The sequence below is a fragment of the Nycticebus coucang genome, chromosome 18 (genome assembly GCF_027406575.1).
Source record: "Nycticebus coucang isolate mNycCou1 chromosome 18, mNycCou1.pri, whole genome shotgun sequence".
In the NCBI taxonomy this organism is placed as follows: Eukaryota; Metazoa; Chordata; class Mammalia; order Primates; family Lorisidae; genus Nycticebus; species Nycticebus coucang.
The window spans coordinates 42,549,394-42,574,973 of NC_069797.1; the positions used below are offsets into that span (position 1 = coordinate 42,549,394).

A 25,580-nucleotide genomic window follows, 5' to 3' on the forward strand; every position below is an offset into this window, starting at 1 on the left:
CAGCAACAACACATTTTTGTTTTGTTTTGTTTTTTTGGCCGGGGCTGGGTTTGAACCCGCCACCTCCGGCATATGGGATCGGAGCCCTACTCCTTGAGCCACAGGCGCCGCCCAACAACACATTTCTTTAACAATTTTTCCAGTGATGACTACCTGAATGAACTTTAGCAAGAAAAAAGAAAAGCTCTGTATGTGTATTCAAATAACATCTGCCATTTAACATGTTATCTAAGAAATGTCTGACATTACTTTACAGCAACTAAGAAAATGAAATGAGTCCTCTAAGAATATACACAGTATTTTAATCTGTGAGAGATAGTTTACCAATGTAATATTTATATATAACCATTTGCTAAGTGTTTAACAGATATATCAAGACTGGAATAAATTTTACAAAATCGTATACAACTGAGTATTGAACAACACAGGTTTGAACCACATAGATACAATTTACACCAGGTGTCTTTCTGTCCTGCTTCTCTTTCCACCTCCTCCACTTAGGCGGCAAGACTAAACCCTTCTCTTCCTCCTCCTCCCAAGCCTATCCAACGTGAAAACGGCAAGAATGAAGACCTTTGTGATGATCTACTTGCTCTTAATGAATGATGAATATATTTTCTCTTGGCTATGATTTTTAATATTTTTTTCTCTAGCTCACTTTATTGTAAGAATACAGTATATAATACATACAACATACGTAATATGTGTTAAATGACTGCTTATGTTATCAGTAAGGCCAGGCATGGTAGCTCATGCCTATAATCCTAGCACTCCAGGAGGCTGAGGTGGGTAGATTGCTTGAGCTCAGGAGCTGGAGACCCGCCCAAGTGAGTGAGACCCTATCTCTACTAAAAATACCCTGTTTTCCCAAAAATAAGACAGTGTCTTATATTAAGGTTTGTTCCCAAAGATGCGCTAGGTTTTATTTTCAGGGGACGTCTTATCTTTCCTGTAAGTAGGTGTTATTTTTGGAGGATGTCGTATTTTCGGGGAAACAGGGTAGAATAAGTCAAGTGTTATGGTAAGCACCTGTAGTCCCAGCTAGTTGGGACGCTGAGGCAGAAGGATTACTTGAACTTAGAAGTTTGAGGCTGCTGTGAGACTCTGTCTTTAAAAAAGAAAAAAAGTCTTGTGGACTTTCGACTGCACAGGGGTCAATGCCTTTATCTCCCCCATTGTTCATGGGTCAACTGTAGTTCTATCATTTATATACCTCTTTTCCCTGCTATTGTCTGTTTGGCATTAGTGGCTACTCTTCTGAATGACATTCATAATTAGGAGCTCTCTAGAGAAGATAAGATTTCTTTGCCTTGGAAGTAGGTAGTTGGTGACTTCCAGAATTACTTACTAAGTATCTGTTTGGATTCCACTTCAGTAAGGTACAACATAGTATCAGGGGCAGGGAGGGTAAAGGTACAACCTAGGATCAGGGTCGGGGAGGTTAGTTTTAGACATATATGAGAAAATGCAAATCTTACCCACATGCAGGCTTCAATCCTAACTTTTGAGATGATACTCCACAAAGAAATGGTTCCTTCAATGCCCTCTTCATCTGGACAAATAATCTGATCAGGATAGGGTGGTTCAGGGAAATTAACTGAATTGCATTCATAAGCAGCTAGTGTAACTGAGGCTATATGTGGACCCTATAAAACAAATAAGAAATCTCTGATGAAAAATATTAATGAAAGGAATTATCAATACATGCTTTTTAAATTGCATATTAATCATTATATAAGAAAAATCTTAAGTTTTTGAAGAACAAATTTCTGTCTACATAAATTATTTGAAAATGCAGTTAGTAATTTAAAAATGTAATCCTCCCCCAAGTATCTTCCTGGTTGAGTCTGTAAAATATTCAGATTTACCGAGGTAGAATTTATACATAGAAAAAGTCACTCTTTTTAGGTCTACATTTCAATGAGTTTTGACAAATACATTCACCCATATAACCACAACCAAACAAGATATAGAACATTTTCATTACTGCAAAAAGATCCCTTGTATTTCTTTGCAGTCATCCCCCCATTCAATCCTAGTCCCTGGTCAATCACTGATCTGATTTCTGTTTTGATTTTTATTTATACAGATTTCTCATTGGTCAGAATGTTATCCTCTGTATAAAAACTTAACACACACCTGTTTTGGCACAATTTGATCATTTTTGCCCTTACATAAAAAGAGGTGGAGAAATAACTTCCTCATTTAACCTTTTTAGTGAAATCTTAAAACTGTGAAGTATCAGAGCTGAGTGCAGTGGCTCAAACCTGTAATCCTAGCCCCCTGGAAGGCTGAGGCAAGTGGATTGCTTGAGTTCAGGAGTTTGAGACCAGCCTGAGGAAGAATGAGACCCCTTATCTACTAAATACAGAAAAACCAGCCAGGTGTGGTGGCGCACACCTGCAGTCCTGGCACTTGGGAGGCTGAGGCAAGAGTATCTCTTGAGCCCAACAGTTTGAGGTTGCTGTGAGCTATCATGATGCTACCACACTCTAGCCCAGGCAACAGAGTGAGACTGTCTGAAGATAGAAAGAAAGAAAAGAGTATACAGTATCACTGAGTTTTTCTTTTAAAGTAATTTTTCTACAGAATTTTTTTTTTTTTTTGAGACAGAGTCTCTGTCACTCTCACTAGAGTGCCATGGCATCACAGCTCACAGCAACCTCAAACTCTTGGGCTTAAGCGATTCTCTTGCCTCAGCCTCCCAAGTAGCTAGAAGTACAGGCACCTGCCACCACACATGGCTATGTTTTTTTGTTGCAGTTGTTGTCGTTTGGCAGGCCAGGGCTGGGTTTGAACCTGCCAGCCTTGGTGTGTATGGCTGCCGCCATAACCACTGTGCTATGGGTGCCCAGCCAGAAATTTTTTTTTTTTTTTTGTTGAGACAGAGTCTCACTGTACCGCCCTCGGGTAGAGTGCCGAGGCGTCACACGGCTCACAGCAACCTCTTAACTCTTGGGCTTACGCGATTCTCTTGCCTCAGCCTCCCGAGCAGCTGGGACTACAGGCACCCGCCACAATGCCCGGCTATTTTTTGGTTGCAGTTTGGCCGGGGCTGGGTTTGAACCCGCCACCCTCGGCATATGGGGCTGGCGCCCTACTCACTGAGCCACAGGCGCCGCCCCCAGAAATTTTTTTATTATAAATTAATATGAGAGTACAGATGTTTAGGTTACACTGTTTCCAATTCTAAGGTAAAGTTCAAGTCGTAATTGAGCCTTTCACCCAGATGGCACGCTGAACACCCTCACATTGTGTACCTTAGGTGAGATCCTGGCAATTGCCCTCCCTCCTTCCCTCTGCCCTCCTCCCCTTCCCCTTCTAGGCTATATTTGTGTTTTTTCTTTCATGTAGAAATTTTTACACAGTTTTATTTCTTTTTTGAAATATTAAAATGAACAATAATCACATAAAGTGTACTAATTTTTAGATGTATGATAAATTCTTAATTAAACAATGGTTCCTGGGTGGCGCCTGCGGCTCAAGGAGTAGGGCACCAGCCCCATATACCGGGGGTGGCGGGTTCAAGCCCAGCCCCAACCAAAATTGCAAAGAAACAAAGAAACAATCAAACAAACAAAAAACCCCCAATGGTTCCTAAAAGAACAAGATGGGGATGTCTGCATGAGAGTTGACTAGGGAGTTGGTTAAAACATAAATCCCTGGGTCCTTTAGCACAGATTGATAAGTGCCCCTGTAGCCACCAGCTGCTACATGTTATATGTAGAATAAAATTAATAATTTTTATATGTGACCTATTCATTCATTTATTGACATGCAATCTTATTCTGTTGCCTAGACTAGAATGTCATGGGCTCAGCCTAGCTCACAGCAACCTCGAACTCCTGGGGTCAAGTGATCCTCCTGCCTCAGCCTTCCCAGGAGCTGGGATTACAGGCTCTGGCCACAATATCTGGCTAATTTTTCTATTTTTAGTAGAGAGGGAGGTCTCACTATTGGTCCAGATAGTCTAAAACTCCAGAGCTCAAAGAATCTTTCTGTCTTAGATTCCCAGAGTGCTAGGATTACAGGGATGAGCCACTGCACTGGCCTTGGAATAATTTTCTTTTTTTCCCCAGAGTCTTACTTTGTCACCCTCAGCAGAGTGCTGTGGCCTCACAGCTCATGGCAACCTCCAACTCTTGGGCTCAATTCATTCTCTTATCTCAGCCTCCCAAGTAGGTGGGAATATAGGTACCTGCCACAACACCCAGCTATTTTTAGAGATGGGGGTCTTGCTCTTGCTTAGGCTGGTTTTGAACCCGTGAACTCAAGCAATCCACCCACCTTGGCTTCCCAGAGTGCTAGGATTATAGATGTGAGCCACCATGCCCGGCCCTGGAATAAAATTATCTACACACACATATACATGAGATTTTGTCGGTAAATATATTGTGTAAAACTGAAGTTTTTGAATCTGAAAATTTCCAATAAAGATTTCTCCACTGATTTTTCATAAATGAGTCAGTCCCCCCAAAAGTAAGTAGTTTCTGTGCATAATGGTAAAAGAATTTGTGGTTCAAAGTACATAAGATGTAGGAAAATAAAACACTAAAAAAATTCTGCTTACTATCAATATTTTTTGTTTCATTTAATATAAAAAAGTCCATAGATTTAAGCTGCATTTATTCTTAAATAGGCATTTTTTGTTAAAATAAAATCCATAAAGTTCTACACTTAGCAGTGAATCAATTCTTAGATGTTTTCCACATCAAAAAAAATCCATGTGATTTTTTTTCTTTATTCCTCTTTTTCTTGGGTTTTAATTCTTGGAAATGCAAAAATCATTAATATTTATGTTTAGAATAATTACAGAGGATTCTTAAAAAAATACTTTTGATTATTTAGGTTTTTATTTTTTGAGACAGTCTTATTTTGTTGCCCTCTGTAGAGTGCAGTGGCGTCACAGCTCATGGCAACCTCAAACTCTTGGTCTTAAGTGATTCTCTTGCCTCAGCCTATAGTCGCCTGCCACAATGCCTGACTATTTTCTTGTTGCAGTTGTCATTGCTGTTTAGCTGGCCCAGGCCAAGTTCAAACCCGCCCGCCTCGGTGGTGCAAGCCGATTATTTAGATTTTTGAAAATCTATGATTAGCCATGAAATGTTTCCTCAAATATTATGTGCATAAAGGAGATTTCACAATTGAGGGGGAAAGGATTATGTTGTGATTTTACAAACAAAAAATACTGAACTCAAAGCTTATGGTGTTCAAAATAACTACATGATTAGTAGTAAAGTATTTATCCTCATATAGTTACAGCTAACTATCAGATGCAATTAAAAGAATGATGCGGGCGCCACCTGTGGCTCAGTGAGTAGGGCGCCGGCCCCATATGCCGAGGGTGGCGGGTTCAAACCCAGCCCCGGCCAAACTGCAACAAAAAATTAGCCGGGCGTTGTGGCGGGCGCCTGTAGTCCCAGCTGCTTGGGAGGCTGAGGCAAGAGAATCGTGTAAGCCCAAGAGTTAGAGGTTTCTGTGAGCCATGTGACGCCACGGCACTCTACCCAAGGGCGGTACAGTGAGACTCTGTCTCTACAAAAAAAAAAAAAAAAAGGGGTGGTGCCTGTGGCTCAAGGGGTAGGGCTCAGGTCCCATATGCCGGAGGTGGCAGGTTCAAACCCAGCCCCGGCCAAAAAACAAAAAAAACAAACAAACAAAAAAAGAATGATGCAACTTCCACCTTTACTGTTAGGAAACAACAGAGACATGAATGCTAGCAAGTGAAAAGGAAGGAAAAGTGTAAGACTTTGTCATGCTGTCTCCATGTAAATGTCCTCTTTGGCTACAGGTAGTCTACCCTGAACTCTTTTTTTTTTTTTTTTTACCACAGACATTTATTTAAAGTAATACATCTGTGGATGAAATAATTCTTAAATTTTATGTTTAAGGTCTAACCATCTTAATAAAAATACTTTGAGGATGGCTAAAACAGGTTTCAACAATATGATTACTTCTTTGTCCATTCTTCTCTTTCTTAAATGACCTCTTTAACATATGGCTCAAGGTAAAACTTATCCTCTTCATATTTTCTCCACTGGTCTTTGAGTAAAATCTGTTGTCTCATGGTCAGGTTTAGAATTCTGTTAAGGTGAGGCACCCAGACTATAAAGGTTCTCAGGAAGCCTTCATAAGGCTTTTATATCTTCATCCTTGTGTTATCTTGCGTTACCCCCAGTTTACTGAATGTTGCAGTATTGTAATACCATTTTCTGTCTTTTTCTTCTTCTTCTTCTTTTTTTTTTTTGTAGAGACAGAGTTTCACTTTGTCACCCTCGGTAGAGTACTGTGGCATCACACAGCTCACAGAAACCTCCAACTCCTGGGCCTAGGCGATTCTCTTGCCTCAGCCTCCCCAATAGCGGACTACAGGCGCCCGCCACAACGCCCAGCTATTTTTTTGTTGCAGTTTGGCAGGGGCCGGGTTTAAACCCGCCACCCTTGGTATATGGGGCCAGCGCCCTACCCTTTGAGCCACAGGCACTGTCCTGTAATACCATTTTCAAATACCATGCAAGCCACCAGCTTGATGATGCAACAGCTGGCCCACCAGCCATTTGACCTGAGAGTGAAGTATTACCTTCTGGGTCTCTAGAAATAAATTTTAAGTGAATAAAAATGGAAGTGCCCTGGGTGCTAAAACAATGAGATTTCCAAGATATCTAGAAAGGAAAAAATAATAACCCCAGAAATACAGATTTAAAATATACCCAAACAGATAAAACACATTATGCAATAAGAGTCTTCATAGTTTTGGCCAGGCGTGGTGGCTCACGCCTGTAGTCCCAGCGCTGTGGGAGGCCGAGGCAGGTGGATTGCCTGAGCTCAGAGGTTCGAGACCAGTATGAGCAGCAGTGAGCCAGAGTAAGACCCCGTCTCTACTAACATCACAAACAGCCGGATGTTGTGGTGGGCAATTGTAATCCCAGCTACTGGGGAGGCAATGGGAAAGAGCATTGGCAGAGGAAGAACATTAAAAAAAAAAAAAGAAGAAAATGAACAACAACAAAAAAAGTATTTCAAACGAAGAAGAATGAACAAGCAAGCTGAAATTAAAAATTAAAAAAAAAGTCTTCATAGTTTTAATTTTTAGTGAATTTTTTTTTTTTTTTGTAGAGACAGAGTCTCACTGTACCGCCCTCGGGTAGAGTGCCATGACTTCACAAGGCTCACAGCAACCTGTAACTCTTGGGCTTACGAGATTCTCCTGCCTCAGCCTCCCAAGCAGCTAGGACTGCAGGCGCCCGCCACAATGCCTGGCTATTTTTCTATTGCAGTTTGGCGGGGGCTGGGTTTGAACCCGCCACTCTCGGCATACGGGGCTGGCGCCCTACTCACTGAACCACAGGCGCCGCCCAATTTTTAGTGATTTTAAAGTGAACATTTTTAACAATCTGATCAGAATTTTGTTCTCAAGTCTCTGATTTGAGAGACTCAACTAAACTGATAAGTATTTTTCACAGTTGCACTAATAAGTCATGATTACTCAGCCTTAGAGGACGATGTGATGGTTCCCATACAAAATGGAACACTAAGACCGGGTGAGGTGGCTCACACCTGTAATCCTAGCATTCTAGGAGGCCGAGGTGGATGGACTGCCTGAGCTCACAGGTTTGAGACCAGCCTGAGCCAGAGTGAGACCTCATCTCTAAAAATAGCCAGGCGTTGTGGCAGGTGCCTGTAGTCCCAGCTACTTGAGAGGTGAAGGTAAGAGAATCGCTTAAGCCCAAGAATTTGAGGTTGCTGTGACCTGTGATAGCACGGCACTCTACCGAAGGTGAAAAAGTGAGACTCTATCTCAAAAAACCAACCAACCAAACAAACAAAAAATGGAACACTAACAACTTAGTTTCTTGTCCTTTGTTCACTCTCAAGAGGCTGCTTAGTCTACACCTTGGCATTTTAAACTATATTAACTGATAGGAAACTTCACTTTTAACATTATAGCTTAATGGTTCCTAAACATAATCGATCTGACCGAAATAAACACAAGTTTATATGAAAAATTCAAAGAAAAAAAACTAAGAAAGATTTGATTGAAACTTTCAAAAAGTTTCAAAAGTTACATATAAGCTGGGTGCGGTGGCTCATGCCTGTAATCCTAGCACTCTGGGTGGCCAAGATGGGAGGATCTCTAAAGCTCAGGACTTAGAGACCAGCCCAAGCAAGTACGAGACCCCATCTCTATTAAAAATAGATAAATTAGTTGGGCATTGTGGTAGGCATCTGTACTCCTAGCTACTACTTGGGAGTCTGAGGCAGGAGGATTGCTTGAACCCAGGAGTTTGAGGTTGCTATGAGGTAGGCTGAGGCAGGCCATGGCACTCCAGCCTGGGAAACGGAGTGAGACCCTGTCTCAAAATGTGAAAGATTAAAAACTTCCTATAATTCAATCTTTAAAGTGTGTTTTCTAAAAAGTACAAGTCCTACTATAATGTGTCAAAAAAGTCAAATTTTAACAATACTGAACACAGAATCAAGGTGGTAAAGACACACAGCTACAGTAAAAACAGAAAAGACTAAATGAATAAAACTATCATAAAATAGAAAATTCACACATGTACTGAGAAGCAGGTTCTGATTCTCATGGGATCATGCCTAGGGATCCTGGCCTGTGGCTGAAGGTTTTCTGCCTGAGAGCATGATGAAGTAATTGATACCAGACTTTCAGTCCTACAGCAAACAATCAGTAAACTGGACAAAATTTAAGGAATAATTATTTTCAGACATTGTACTGCAGGTAGTATAGGGTTTCTGATTACTGAGAAGGGATACAAATGAGGAAACCATATGATGACTCCTGCTTTTTGTCTGCAGACACATTGTATGTCTGCCAAAAATTTACCAAAGAGGAGAGCCCAAGCAAAGTATGAATGAAGTTCCTGCTGAGTTAAGAAGGAGATAAGGGTTTGAGGAGGCTGAGGCAATTGGAATTTGTGGGGCAGAATATCAGAGAAGAACTACAGGAAAGAAAAATCCCTGGGACTCTCAAGCCTGTGCACCTGAGACTTTGGTATACAAAGCCTCACTGCATGCTAAGGCGAGACTCCATTGAGGCTATGCAAAGAAATAAATTACTTGGAGAAGTATAAGCTAAACAATTCCCAGAGTTCACACAGGAATGGGAAACAGTTGTGATCAACCTGGGAAAAGAAACTCACCATTCATACCCAGAAAGGTCATGCTTTTTTTTTTTTTTTTTCTTTTTTGTCCAGGGCTAGGTTTGAACCTGCCACCTCCAGCATATGGGACCGGCGCTCTACTACTTGAGCCACAGGCGCCGCCCCAGAAAGGTCATGCTTTAGTAGGAGAACTAAATTAGGCCTATAGTGAAAGTTACTCTAGATCAGTGGTTCTCAACCTTCCTAATGCCGGGATGTATTTTCATTGTTACAAAGGGGTCGTGATCCACAGGTTGAGAACTGCTGCTCTAGGTCCACCTTAACAGAGTTTAAATAAGCCTCAAAAAGATCAAGCTGGGTGGGATGTGGTGACTCATGCCTATAATCCTAGCACTTTGGGAGGCCAAGGTGGGATGATCATTTGAGGTCAGGAATTAAAGACCAGCCTAAGCAAGAGCAAGACTCTGTACAAAAAATAGTAACATTAGCCAGATGTGGTAGTGCACTCCTGTAGTCCCAGCTACTAGGGAAACTGAGGCAGGAAGATGACTGGAGCTCAGGAGTTTGAAGTTAAAGTGAGCTACGATGATGCCACTGTACTCTAACTATCGAAAGAATTAGACTCTATCTCATAAACAAACAAAAAAAAGTGTTTAGCACAGTGGCTCATGCCTGTAATCCTAGCACTCTGAGAGGCCAAACGGAAGTATCATCTGAGCTCAGGAGATCAAAACCAGTCTGACCAAGAGCAAGACCCCATCTCTACTAAAAAAAAAAAATAGGAAAACTAGCTGGGTGTTGTGGCAGGTGCCTGTAGTCCCAGCTACATGGGAGGCTCAGGCAAGAGGATCATTGAATCCAGGACTTTGAAGTTGCTGTGATACCCCAGGGCAACAGAGTGAGACTATCTGTAAATAAATAAATAAAGACTATAAAAAAAAAAAGATCAAGTTGATCTAACTTAACTGCTTGCCAAAACAGAGAAAAAATTCAATCCTCCATGGAGAAAGTTCACAAAATTCATACAAGCAATGATTTAGTAACACATGTCCAGCATTCAATAAAAAATTATTAGACATGTTAAATAGGAAAATATGACCTATAAACAGAAAAAATACTAGTCAACAGAAACAGACCCAGAAATATCAGAGATAACGGAATTAGTAACAAAGGACATTAAAACAGTCATTATAAATATGTTGAAGAATTTAAAGCAGGAGTTGGCAAACTTAAGCCTGTAAGGGCAAATCCATCTACCACCTGTTTGTAAATAACATTTGAAAGAATATATTTATTCACATATTGACTCTGCCTTTTTTTGCACTGTAATAGTGAAACCAACTAACTGTGACATAAGACTATGGCCTACAAAGCCTAAAATACTTACTAACTGGTTTTTTATAGCAAGAGTTTGCTTATTTTTGACTTAAAGGAAAACACAAAGAACAGCAGAAAAAGAAATGGAACGTATAAAAACTCCAAATGGAGCTTCTAGAGCTGAATTTAATTAAGAGTAAAGAGATGCAAGAAGCTAACCCATGTAAAAACTAATCATAAAAAAGATGGAATAAATATATTAATATTAGATCCCAGAACAGATAACATTATTAGAGATGAATAGGGACATTTCATATTGGTAAAAGGGCTAATTCTCAGGAAGTCAGAACAATTTTAAATGTGGATGTACCCAATAACAGGGTGTCAAGATACATAAAGCAGGGTGGCGCCTGTGGCTCAGTGAGTAGGGTGCCGGCCCCATATGCCGAGGGTGGCGGGTTCAAACCCAGCCCCGGCCAAACTGCAACAAAAAAATAGCCAGGCATTGTGGCGGGCGCCTGTAGTCCCAGCTACTCGGGAGGCTGAGGCAAGAGAATCGCGTAAGCCCAAGAGAGGTTGCTGTGAGCCGTGTAACGGCACGGCACTCTACCGAGGGCGGTACAGTGAGACTCTTGTCTCTACAAAAAAAAAAAAAAAGATACATAAAGCAAAAACTAACATAACTGAACAGAAAAATATACAAATCACTGATTATAACTGAAAATTTCAACACCCATCTCTTGTTAACTGATAGAACAAGTAGATTGACATAAGCATAGGAACACAGAAGATTTGAACATATAAAACTCTACCCAAGGGTGGTGCCTGTGGCTCAAAGGAGTAGGGCACCAGCCCCATATGCCGGAGGTGGTGGGCTCAAACCTAGCCCTGGTCAAAAACTGCAAAAAAAAAAAAAAACTCTACCCAACAATAGTCGAATATATAATCTCAAGTACACACAGAACATCTGCCAAGATAGAGTATATGCTGTGCTATAAAATGAATCTCAGCACATTTAAAGGGATGTACCAAATGGAAGGATAAAGATCAATAAAGGAGTACTTCTTAAGGAAGAGTGCCAATTAAAAGTGTGGCGGGTTCAAACCCAGCCCCGGCCAAACTGCAACAAAAAATAGCCGGGCGTTGTGGCGGGCGCCTGTAGTCCCAGCTGCTTGGGAGGCTGAGGCAAGAGAATCGCGTAAGCCCAAGAGTTGGAGGTTGCTGTGAGCCATGTGACGCCACGGCACTCTACCTGAGGGTGGTACGGTGAGACTCTGTCTCTACAAAAAAAAAAATAAATAAATAAAGGTCCTTTTAATTTTTGATAACCTGGTATAGTTACTCTAAAAGAAACCAAATCAACAAGATAGCTCAGCTATTTGTGACATATTAGACATCTGGTTTTGTTTCATTTCAAAGTACTATATATCTAGTCTCATGAGCTGTGTTACATTATATTTTCCAAAGTTTGATAATGGAATAATTTTGTCTTTTCTAGGACAAAAGATATAGTGCTTGGCCAGGCAAGAGTATGTCTGGGTGACAGCAAACCTTAATTAGATCAAAGAGTAAAATTTCTTTCTTTCCTTTTTTTTTTTGAGACAGAGCCTCAAATTGTCACCCTAGGTAGAGTGCTGTGGCGTCATATCTCACAGCAACCTCCAACTCCTGGGCTCAAGCGATTCTCCTGCCTCTGCCTCCCAAGTAGCTGGGACTACAGGCGCCCACCACAACACCCGGCTATTTTTTGGTGTTGTCTTTTGCAGCTGTCATCGTTGTTTGGCGGGCCCGGGCTAGATTCAAACCTGCCAGCTCAGGTCTATGTGACTGATGCCTTAGCTGCTTGAGCCACAGAGTAAGATTTCTAATAAGAACAGATGTAGGTATTTGTTGTGAAAAAAGATCTTTTAACTTTTTAAAACTGTATTTAGAAAAGTTTAAAAAGTTACATTTTCACATTTATATTCTTTCTGGAGTATGCAAAAAAGGAAGTTTTAGTGGTTTAAAAAAATTAAGTGAGATTAATTGTATGAAATCAGTTTTAGCTCTAGCTTTAGGAACTATGAAAGTTTTGAGACAGGCTGTATTATAGTTCACTACTTCACTTCCAAGAAACAGTGTCATTTTTTTTTTTTTTTGAGACAGAGTCTCATCCTGTTGTCACTGGGTAGAGTGCTGTAGCATCACAGCTCACAGCAACCTCAAACTCCTGGGTTTAAGCAATCCTCTTGCCTCAGACTCCCAAGAAGCTGGAACTACAGGTATATGCCACCATGCTCAGGTAGGCACAATGTCCTTTCTGATTCACCTGTGCAAGTTTCGACTTGCTGGGCTTATTGGTGTTGCTAGGAGGGCTTCATTTGTTTCCTTCCATGGGGATATTACATTTCTTGATTTTTGTTTATCCCCAAGTTCTAATTAGGAGGAATTTAGGAAACTAAAATTAAATTTAAAAAATTATGTTAAAGGTATAAAATTATCATTCCTAAAATTATACCAAACAAAAATATCCTGATGTGGTAAGAAGTTGTTTTTTTTGGGTGGGGGGGCACAGTCTCACTCTATTGCCCAGGTTAGAGTGCCATGGCCTCAGCCTAGCTCATAGCAACCTCAAACCCCTCCTGTCTCTGGGATTACAGGCGCCCTTCACAATGCCTGGCTGTTTTTTTTTTTTTTTCCCTTTGTCTATTTTTAGTAGAAACAGGATCTAGTTTTTGCTCAGGTTGGTCTTAAACTCCTGAGCTCAAGGGATTCTCCTGCCTCAGCCTTTCTGAGTGCTAGGATTGCAGGAGTGAGCTACCGTCTGGCCTTGTAGAGAAGTTTTTTGTTTTTTTTTTTTTTTTTGAGCCAGAGCTCAAGCTGTTGCCCTGGGTAGAGTGCTGTTGCATCACAGCTCACAGCAACCTCCAACTCTTGGGCTTAAGCGATTCTCTTGCCTCAAACGCCCAATTAGCTGGGATTATGGGCGCCCACCACAACGCTCGACTATTTTTTGGTTGTAGTTGTCACTGTTGTTTGGCGGGCCCGGGCTGGATTTGAACCTGCCAGCTCAGGTGTATGGGGTTGGCGCCTTAGCCACTTGAGCTACAGGTACAGACCTGGTAGAGAAGTTTTAAGGGGTGTCCTGACAATTATATAGTCAGCCAAGACAGATAAAGAAGTCTTGGTATCACAAATGCAAATTAGGGTCTCTAAGGAAAGGGTGAATATATTCATACTTTCAATTTGTGAAAAAATTTTAACAGTATAATGATAAACTAGTATATACATTGTTTTATTTTAAATAAACCATTTTCTGGATTTTGTACTTTTAAGTTCTTTGGATTTATATAAGAGCAGCTGATGATTTGTGATAATTGTATCTTCCTTATATACTTTGTAGCATTCAAAGAACAGAAGGTTTTACTATGTCCGTGTTTCATAAAGAAATACCGTATAGGGCGGTGCTTGTGGCTCAAAGGAGTAAGGTACCTGCCTCATATGCCAGAGGTGGCGGGTTCAAACCCAGCCCCAGCCAAAAAAAAAAAAAAAAAAAAGAAATACAGTATACAATCCACAACACCAAGACTTTGGGTTTATTTTATAGCCCTTTTTTACAGATACAACTTTTAAAAGCTAAAAAACTAAAAACAATCATATTAATTATTTATGACCCTAATTTAGTCAAGTGTCTTTATTCAAGCAAGATAAAGAATATGATATCACACTAAGAATGTGTGGAAGGCTGAGGCAGGACGACTGCTTGAGGACAAGAGTTCAAATCAGTCCGAGCAACATGAGTGAGACCTCATGTCTATAAAAAAGTAGGAAACTTAGCTAGTTGTGATGGTGTGTGCCTGTAGTTCTAGATAATAGAGTCAGAGGCAGGAAGATGGTTTGAGCCCAGGAGTTTGAGGTTCCAGTTAGACATGATGACTACATTGAGCCAGGGCAACAGAGAAAGAACTGGGTCTCAAAAAAAAAAAAGAAAAAAAGAAGTACAGAATATATGTGTGAATATTTGTAAGAAGGATGGGCAGAGAGAGAAAGACACTTCAGATGGTGCCTTCAGAACTGATAAAACATTCCTAAAGATTGGAATTGTTTGTACAACATCTGTAAAGCCTAATCCATCATCTATACACAAAAGTTGAGTGAGATCCCAAAGGCAAAATTTCCAACTAGTTTTGTCTGGGAAGTTTAGGGCAAAGGTAATAAAGTTGAGAATCCTCTGCTGATTCACTGGGAAAACATTTGTTTGCCACACTCCTTCACTAAGGAACAAAAGCAGTCAGTGGTTAGTCTGGAATGTGATTCATTAGGAATATCTGGGTGATAAACAAACAAGAGGGGATGACAAATGGTTGTCTGTATGACTTGCAAAACCTTTGTTTTCTTTTAGGGGACCTTAGAAACCCTTTGAAAACAAAGGAATTCTTCTCAAATTTTTTTTCTTCACTGTTATTCTCATCAGAGTAAGAAAACAATTTATTTTTTCTGGTGTATAGTAAATAATTCTAAAAGGCTAGAGTATTCAATTATTGATTCCATACAGGCACTGTCATCCCTGCTCCCTTTTTATAAAATGCAGTACAATATGTCACAAAGCAATATCCTGGGCATTAATGTTGGTTTCAGTTTTCTAAACCTGTTGGTAATTTACGAAGTGTAATCAGACTTCTATCTCATCATTTTCATTTAACAATAAAGCCTAATATAATAATACTTGTGCTACCTAAGTTACAGGGAACAAACATAAGATTATAAAAGTGCAAGTATAAAATCACTAGCCAAAACAAATACATAAACTCTATGTAGTATCAGTTCATGCTCCAAAAATTCTAAGTTACTCTCCTCTAAACCTAAGCAACTCTTGATTTTAAAGTTGATTTAAGTGTTCAGGAGAATGAACTACATATTTATGAAGAAAGCTATTTAAAAAGTTAGTATAAACTGTTTAAAATTTATATCCAAAAGAACAGATTTAAGCTAAACTGAATCTTCTTGGCTTTCATTTAAGCAAACATTAATAAATAGTGACTTAAGGGCAGGAAGTTATCCAGTCTGTGCATACCCCTTTTGCTTGGCAAAACCCCAGCCCTATGTCCCGGAGACCTTGGTCTCTTCTTTTGATGTGGTGATGTTCATAAGAGTTAATAGATGAGTCATTCTTCGGGGAATGACAGGGAGAAGAGTTTTCATGCCACCATCAAACAAAAGGCAAACAGGCCTTTTCTAAGTAGGGCCTGCTGGCCTCCCTGAAAGAGCCCTGAGTCACTGCATGCAAGTAACTATAGTTATTATACCTTTAGGGAACAATATCAAATCACACCAGAACCTTAAGTGTTGGCAATTTCTTCCAAAAGATGGTGAAGAAATTGGTTAACAATTAAAAATAAAGAATTGTTCCACCTCTTGGCATTAACAATTACTACAACATCTGACTTACTGAAACTATTTAATTTCAATCCATATCCATGAAATTTCCCAAATAACATTTACTTTCAGCAATAGTCAAAAGTCAAAAAGAATCAGAAATGTCTATACCTAAAGAAAAAAACAGCTTTAAAACAGCACAGAATACTACAAAGTATTTGTTTTTTAAAGTTATTGGGGTACCATATACAGTGTTTATGTGGGAAAGTAATCAAGATGTCTGATTTTTTAAATGTACAATTTGTACCACATATTTCAGTGATGAAATAATCTCAAATGTTAAACCAGAATCACTACTCTGATCTTACAAAGGCAAATATCTCACAACTTTCATTCTATTTCATTTATAACAAAGAGCTAAGTATTTTTTCATGGAAAATGATCAAATTTTACTATAAATTGTACTAAAAAACTACTCTACAATATAACTGAATAGTTCAAAACTTTACTATTTCCAAACTGCTTCTAGAAAAGACAACACTGATGCTTTAAAACATGGGAAAATTCTTCCCATTTTAATCCTCAAATGTGAGGAAGTCCCATGGTTAAAATATATGGCAAAGAGAAAAACTGTAAAATATATTCATCCTTCTGTTATTTATAGCTAAATATTGGGTGCCTTTTGAAATGATACAATTTTGATAGTTTTTCTTCTCTTTACAGTTCTTTGTGTAGAAATGGGGCTTATTTGAAAGGAATAGAAAGCTTCGTTAGGCCTTTCTCCAGGAAATTGCTCCACCTAGTGTCAAAAGCTGTACATGTATCACATTCTATAGGACTAAATTATAGCTGGTGGACTCATTCTCTTTGTTATTGTTAAATACAACAAACTTTATAAATCACTAGGTGTATATATAGTTTATAGATGGCTCTTTTTTTTTTTTTTAGAGACAGGGTCTCACTTTGTTGTCCTTGGTAGAGTTCCGTGGCGTCACAGCTCACAGCAACCTCTAACTCCTGGGCTTAGGCGATTCTCTTGCCTCAGCCTCCCGAGTAGCTGGGATCACAGGCGCCTGCCACAATGCCCGGCTATTTTGTTGTTGTTGTTGTTGCAGTTTGGCTGGGGCCGAGTTTGAAACCGCCACCCTCAGAATATGGAGCCAGTGCCCTACTCACTGAGCCACAGGTACTGCCCTATAAACGGCTCTTTAATCATTTTCTTGTCCTATGACTTGATGAATCATAATGCATATACACATAAGGAGTATACCTAGGATACATTTTTCTTTATAAAGTACTAAAGTTCCTATTTTGGTAAATTTGTTTACAGAATTATGAATCACATTTCTTTGTTAATGGGAAATAATTATAACGTGGCTACTCTCCCAAATGTTTATAACATCTAAATGTTTTTTAAAAATAAATTTTATTGTATACATTTGAAATTTGTAATATGTCATAGGACACATATAGATAGCAACTTCGCCAGGCTTTGTGGTTCACACCTGTAATCTTAGCACTCTGGGAGGCCAAGGTGGATAGATCACTTGAGCTCAGGCATTTGAGCTCAACCTGAGCAAGAGTAAGACCCTGTATCTACTAAAAATAGAAAAATCAGCTGGGTGAGGTGGTGCACATCTGTAGTCCCAGCCACTCGGGAAGCTGAGGCAAAAGGATCCCTTGAGCCCAGGAGTTTGAGTGAGCTATGAAGCCACTGCACTCTAGCCTGGGGCAATAGAGTGAGACTCTGTCTCAAAAAAAAGCACATTAGTTACTTTTTTTTTGACAAGAATTGCTAAAATCTACTCACTGAACAATCCCTAATCCAATACAATTTTACAACTATACTTCTCACATTGTACTTTAGATCTCTATACTTGTTCATTCTACATATAACACCTCAATTGAATTTATAAGTTACCTCTCTAATAGGTGCAATGCTATGAAAATGGGCAAAGAGTAACTGAAAGTATCAATAGTTACATAAAATTGGAACCAAATCTTGCTGTCACCAGGCAGCTCGTTTACTGAAATTCTGCTTTTGTCTTCACGAAACTTTTTTTTTTTACCTTGATGGTTTTCTATACAACTCCAAAGAATAATGTTAAACTTAGGATTTCTTGAGCATGAAGAGAGAAATGATAGTAATTATTTGGCTAATGGATGAATCAAATGCACAAAGCATCATGTGAAAATCCTTAGAAGATAGCTAAACTCATGACTCCCAGGCTCAACATGCTTATTCTAGTGTACTATTGTCATTGAATGAGTTAGAGCAGAGGTTAGCAAACTACAAAGTGCAGATCAAATCCAGGTTGCTGCCTGTTTTAGTGACTATGAAGTTTTATTGAAAAACAGCTACATTCATTCATCACATACTGTCTATGGCTGCTTTTTCATTACAAAGACACATCTGAGTAATTGCACACTGTATGGCTGGATCAGAACGCTGAAATACCTACTACCTTGCCCTTTATAGAAAAGAGTGCTTTCTAGCCCTGGATTAGACCATTATTAAGACAGAAATTTTTAGCTCAAACAGGATGCATCAAGATGCGCCAAAGAAGTCAATAGCAACTATGTTCTCTTTGTGCAAACATTAACTTACGGTTTTTACTCTAGGTATAATTCCCACTATATTAGAGAGTAAATAAACATTTCTTGATCACTCATATCAAATACTCTATAAGGAACCCTACTATAAGCTTGATAAGAAGAAAATAAATATGTCAATGAATTTCTGGGAATTAACATCTAAGTGATGAGTGCTCAGAAAATGCTATCTTCGGCTTGGCGCCTGTGGCTTAGTGGTTAGGGCACCGACCACATGTATCAGGGCTGGTGGGTTCGAACCTGGTCCGAGCCTGCTAAACAACAACAACAACAAAATAGCCAGGTGTTGTGGTGGGCGCCTGTAGCCCCCGCTACTTTGGAGGCTGAGGCAAGAGAATCACTTAAGCCCAAGAGTATAAAATAAAATAAAATAAAATTAAATTAAAAAAAAGATTCTATCTTAAAAATATCTGCCAGCCACAGAAGCTTTTTTGTGCCCCATCTATGTATAAACACATACGTAAACTCAATGAGTAAAATCAGTTAAGTTACACTATTTGCGAGGCAAAATTTGCTCAAGATAGTTATCAAAAGAAGCCAGGCACGGTGGCTCACACCTGTAATCTTAGCACTTTGGAATACTGTGGCCAGAGGATCACTTGAGGCGAGGACTATCCTAGGCAACATCTAGTAAGACCCTGTCTCTAAAAAAATTTTTTTCAAAAGCTGGGCATGGTGGTGCACACTTGTAATCCTAGCATTCTGGGAGGCCGAGGTGGATGGATTGCTTGAGCTCAAGCATTCAAGACCAGCCTGACCAAGAGGAAGACCCTGTCTCTAAAAATAGATGGGAGTTGTGGCAGGGCATCTATAGTTCCAGCTACTCAGGAGGTTGAGGCAAGTGTATCACTTAAGCCCAAGAGTCTGAGGTTGTTGTGAGCTAGGCTGACATCATGGTACTCTACCCAGGGCAAAAGAATGAGACTATGTCTCAAAAAAAGAAATAAACTGGGCACTGTGGTGTGTGCCTGTAGTCTTAGCTACTCAAGAGACTGAGGCAAGAGGATTGTTTCACTTAAGCTAAGAAGTTCCAGAATGCAGTGAATTATGACTGTGCCACTGTACTTTAGCCCTGCTGACAAGAATGTGTCAAAAAATAAAAAACAGATCATGGGTAATATTCCTTATAACTTATTTATTTTTTTTTTTTTTGTGGTTTTTTTTTTGGCCGGGGCTGGGTTTGAACCCGCCACCTCCGGCATATGGGACCGGCACCCTACTCCTTGAGCCACAGGCGCTGCCCTATTCCTTATAACTTATTAAGAATTATTAAAACATAGTAATTGAAAATGACAGCATTAAAAAATCAGTGTACAAACAGTGATAATACTAATTGTAATAGCAGCAATCATTTATTGAATACCTTGTATTTACTAAGTATGAAGCTAAAAATTATGAGTTATTTCATTTATTCCTCAAAACAGCTTCATGAGTATATAATATTACTACTTAATATTATTACCATCTCATTTAGATCTGCATAAGTTGAAGTTTAAAAATTAAAACATTTTCCAAAGACTACACAGATCAGTTTCAATCATTTGTATATCCTTAAATATTGACGGGCAGGATGGAATTAAAGTTAGGTAAGTTTGGCAGTATACCTGACAGTGGGCATACCACAGGGTTTACATCCTACATGTAAACATGTAAGTCACAATAAAAAGAAAGGCTGACTGATTCTAAGTAGCTAAGCCATGGTTTAGCTGTTAGATGACGTTGCTCTATGTACATAGTACACAGAACAGAAACTGTAAATATAAAATAGTATATTGGCTGTGTTAGCAATGCCACCTAGTGGCAGGCAAACACACGCCTACTTTGAAAAAAAGTTCTAGCATGGTTAAAAAAACATTTTTAACTTTCTATGGACTTTCTCAGTCTTTGAAGAATCTGCTGAAAACTATAGATCATTTATTGCCAGGAAAAATGCTTATTTGAAAAGATATACAAATATTGTCTTTGTGGGGGAAGTTCAGGCCTTCTGAGGCTCATTTTTTGACCATTAAAATTAACAGAATAACCACCTACCCTAGCAGTCCACCTACCTCCCATTAAACTATGGGGAGAAGGAATTCATTCACTTTCCCTTCATCTTTCCTTTCTGGCTAGCAATCACTATTCTTGCATGAACAGTATTTAACTTTTCTTTTTTTGGCTAGATGTCTGATTTCTACAAGCTACTAGATTTACACTGTATTCAAATCAAGTTACTAAATTTGATGGTAGCCTAAAGTAGTCATTTTTCCCTGCTGATTTTCATTAAATTAAACATGGATAAAACAAATACTAACTTTTACTAGTAATGTTTAAAGAAATGATAATGACTTCCAGACATCTGAATTTCACATTATAACATTTTAATTATATCTAAAAATATACATAAAATTATTTGTTAATAAACTTAAACATCAAGGCAAAATTTTTTTTGAAAGTCAGATATATACATATCTAATATTTTAGGAATTATAGCAATTTTTTTTTTTATTTGAGGCAGAGTCTCACTCTGTAGCCCTAAGCTAGTTGTGCAGTGGAGTCTTCACAGCAACTTCAAATTCCTGAGCTCAAGTGATCTTCCTACCTCAGCCTCATAAGTAGGTGGGACTGCAGGCATGCACCACAATGCCTGGCTGATTTTTCTATTTTTAGTATAGATGGGGTCTTGCTCTTGGTCAGGCTGGTCTTGAACTCCTGAACTCAAGTGATCCTCCTACCTCATAGGTATGAGCCACTGCACCTGACCTAAAATAACTCCTTCAGATGGCTTTTTTAAAAAAAGACAAGATCGGGTGGCGCCTATGGCTCAGTCGGTAGGGCGCCGGCCCCATATACCGAGGGTGGCGGGTTCAAACCCAGCCCCGGCCAAACTGCAACCAAAAAATAGCAGGGCGTTGTGGCAGGCGCCTGTAGTCCCAGCTACTTGGGAGGCTGAGGCAAGAGAATCGCTTAAGCCCAGGAGTTGGAGGTTGCTGTGAGCTGTGTGAGGCCACGGCACTCTACCGAGGGCAATAAAGTAAGACTCTGTCTCTACAAAAAAAAAAAAAAAAGACAAGATCTTCATCTGTCACCCAAGCTGGAGTGCTGTGGTACAACCATAGGTTAAACTCCCGGATTCAAGCCATCTCCTCACCTCAACTTCCTAAGGAGCTAGGATTTGACTTGTATGACCATGTCCAACTAATTTTTATAATTTTTGGTAGATGTGGGGGTCTCACTGTTGACCAGGCTGGTCTCAAATTCCTTGCCTCAAGTGATCCTCAAATCTCGTGCCCCCAAAGTGCTGGAATTACAGGTGTGAGCCATTGCATCTGGCTAAATGACCAGTTAGTATACAATCACTTACAATTTACTAAACAATACTTTCAAAAAAGGTAACTTCAACACTGGAGGAATCATTCTAAATAAATATTTTAACAACTTAATTTGGATAATTTACCTATTTGGGAAAAATTTTTATATTTCACTCTCAAGTCTAGGTATGAAACTGAAAATTATGAGTTACTTCATTACTTCTCAAAACAGGTTCATGAAACAGGTACTACTTAACATTATTTAAACCATAATTTTGGGTGGTGCCTGTGGCTCAAGGAGTAGGGCGCCAGCCCATATACCAGAGGTGGCGGGTTCAAACTCGGCCCCGGCCAAAAACCGCAAAAAAACCACCTTAATTTCCAGTAAAGAAACCATAATAAAGAATGAATTAATTTTTTAATCTTTGTAAAATTGGTTTCTTTTCACACATTCTGCCACAAATTATTCTCAAAAGGAGGGCCATATTTCTCACTAGGCTACTCTGAAGACTTAGTTATGTGAGTACGTGGCAGAGGTATCTGCCAGGTACAATGGCTCTTGCCTATAATCCTAGCACTCTGGGAGGCTGAGATGGGAGGACTACTTGAGGTCAGGGGTTGGAAACCAGCTTGAGCAAGAGCAAGACACTGTCCCTACAAAAGAATAGAAATATTAGCCAGGTGCGGTGGTACATTCCTGTAGTTACAGCCACTTAGCAGGCTGAAGCAGAAAGATGGTTTGAGCACAGGAGTTAACAGGTTGCTGTGAAATATTATGATCCCACGGCATTCTAGCCAGGGTGAGAGAGCAAGATTCTGTCTCAAAAAAAAAAAAAAAGTAGAACATGAAAATGACACATCTCCCTAAGGAAGTGTTATCTTATATCTCATAAGTAAAAGGAGAAGGAATTAGGCCTTCCTAAACAAACTTAGATTTTCTAGATATAAACCAAACGAAATGGTGAACCATAAGGAGGTTGAAAGAAACCTCTATCACCGAGAAAATGAAAGAAACTTATAAAATCTAATCAGAGATTATTTGGAATATTTTTTATTAAATAAAAACAAGATCAAATTTGCCTCTAGCTTCTTATTTTCTTTTCTGCACTTGCCAAAGTTCACAAGTAGATAGTCTACACTGATTAATGAAAATTTTTACTACACATTTTCTACATTATTTATTATAGACTACCTTGGCTCTTGGGAAGGCTGAGATAATTCATATAAAGTAATGACTGCAGAGCCTAGCACACAGTAAAATGTTAGCTAGTCTATCAGTCAGGATAGCACAGACTATGATATAATGACAAACAACCCAAAGATCTCAAGCAACACCTACCACTCATCTTCATTTTTCATTCATGAAATTATATGGCTCGAGTTCAACAAGTGGGGTGGGATACAAAATCTTTTCACAGGCACAAATAGATACCATAAAAAATGGCCATCAGATACGGGTGAAAAATGAAAGAACAGCTAGTTTTAACATGAGTAGGACAATGATGTTTGTTCTTTCTGTTGTTAGTAGTAGTGGTAGAAGATAATCTCTTGCAATCTGACTTCCATCCCAGCTGGTCAATTAAAAAACAAAAATCAGGGGTGGCGCCTGTGGGTCAGTGAGTAGGGCACCGACCAAACTGCAACAAAAAAGGCGGGTGCCCATACTCCCAGCTACTCAGGAGGCTGAGGCAAGAGAATCACCTAAGAGCTGGAGGTTGCTGTGAGCTGTGACACCACAGCACTCTACTGAAGGCGGCAAAGTGAGACTCTGTCTCTAAAAAAAAAAAAACAAACAAAAACAAAAATCAGTGACATCCTTTGTCTAGCTTTTGCTTGACTTCTCCACAAGTTATGTTTGTGTGTGTATATCTTGAGAGAGAGAGACAGAGACAGACAGAGGCCCTCTGTCACCCTGGCTAGAGTACAGTGGTGTCACAGTTCATAGCAACCTTAATCTCCTGGCTCAAGCAATCCTCCTGCCTCAGCTTCCCAAGTAGCTGAGACTATAGGCACATGACCACACCTGGCTAATATTTTCTATTTTTGGTAGAGACAGGATCTCCCTCTTGCTCAAGCTGGTCTCAAACTCTTGAGCTCAAGCGATCCTCCCATCTCAGTCTCTCAGAGTGCTAGGATTACACATGTGAGCCATGGCACGTGACTGCAAGTTACCTTTTGTCAATGGTCTTTCTTCACTCTCCTGTAACACTCAGAGAATCCCAAAAGGAATTTAGGAGTAAAAAGATCTAAGAACTAAAGATCATCTGGACAAATGGAAATGGCGTATGATGGGCCTGTATTTATTTATAATTTTTTTTTTTTTTTTTTTTTGCAGTTTTTGGCTGCGGCTGGGTTTGAAACTGCCACCTCCAGCATATGGGGCTGGCATCCTACGCCTTTGAGCCACAGGTGCCGCCCCCTATGTTTATATTTAATAGATTGCTCCCAAAGCATCTGAATATCGATTTTTCCCCCCTCTTTGCTACATCAGCCTTTCGTTTACTTCTGGTTACCAGTCTAAAAAAGCAGGCTTTTCTGTGGAAAAATCCAACACTGATTCATGACTTAAAAACCCCCAGCATTCTCAGCATACTAGAAATAGAGGGGTATTTCCTCAACTTGGTAAAGAACATCTATAAAAAATCTATAGCTAATATCATACTTAAGCGTAAGAAACTGAGGCTTTCCCATTAAAGTTGGGAAGAAGACAGATGTCCTCCTCACAACTCTAATTCAACATCATACTGAAAATCCAACTAATGCAGTATGACAAGAAAAAGAAATAACAAGTATACTAACAGGAAAGGAAGAAATGAAACTGTCCTTGTCTGTAGATGACATAATTGTCTATGTAGCAATCCTATAAGAATTGCCACAGAACTCTTGGAACTATAAGCAACTGATTACAAGGTTGCAGGATATAAGGTTAATACAAAAAAGCCATTTTTTCCCTACATACCAGCAACTAACATACGTGATTCACAAATAATGCTTTTAGCTATTTTCCCCAATGAGTTAAAAACACTCGCACAAAACCATGCACAAAAATGTTTATAGTGAGCAACTTTATTCATAATCACAAAAATATGGGAGCAAAGAAGATATCCTTCAATAAATGAAGGGATAAACTATGGTGTTACAGCCACATGCTCGAATATAATTCAGTGATGTAAAGAAGTAACGTATCGAGACATGAAAAGACATGGAAAAACTTTAAATGTATATTGCTAAGTGAAAGGCCAGTCAGAAAAGGATACATAACTCTGTGATTCCAAATTCGTGACACTTGGGAAATGGTAAAACTATAGAGATGATAAAAAGAGCAGTGGTTGCCAAGAGTTTGAAGGTAGGATGGGGAAGTGAAAAGGATACGAATAAATAGGTGGAGCACAGGCATTTGTAGGTCAGTGAAACTAACTGATGTGATACTATCATTGTGCATTTGTCAAAATCAGACAACACAAAGAATGAATCCTAATGACACTATGGGTTTTTGTTAATGTACCAATATTCGCTCCTTAATTTTAACAAATAAATCACACTAATACAAATGGGGGAAATAGAAAGTGTACTGATTTTTTTAAAAAGTGTTCTTAGTCCTTTAAAAATTTCTCTTCTCTTTTTATCCAACCACTGGTACCAGCAACCAATCTAGATAAAGTGAAGATTTCTTTTAATTTGTAGCATAATTACAGTACCCCTTTATATTTTTCTTTTCATGTATTTACAATATGTAATGAATGTGAACAGGTGACACAATTGTTTTCTATACAGCTAATGGCATCAATGTCCACACAACATCACTCAAGTCAAAAACCAAAAGTGGTAATGACACAAAGCAGATAGAATAATTTACATAGAAATATACAGAAAGTCTTATATA

The 25,580-nt window shown here is 39.2% G+C and overlaps 1 protein-coding gene across 3 annotated transcripts in view; it reads right to left on the reverse strand.

Moving 5' to 3' along the window:
• The window catches only part of VMP1 (vacuole membrane protein 1), a 156,465-nt gene that overhangs the window by 89,521 nt on the left and 41,364 nt on the right, over positions 1-25,580 (reverse strand). For all 3 annotated transcript variants that reach the window (XM_053569065.1, XM_053569067.1, XM_053569066.1), the window contains one exon: positions 1,479-1,646. In XM_053569065.1, the coding sequence (XP_053425040.1) occupies positions 1,479-1,646 (168 nt within the window). The remainder of the gene's footprint in view (positions 1-1,478; positions 1,647-25,580) is intronic.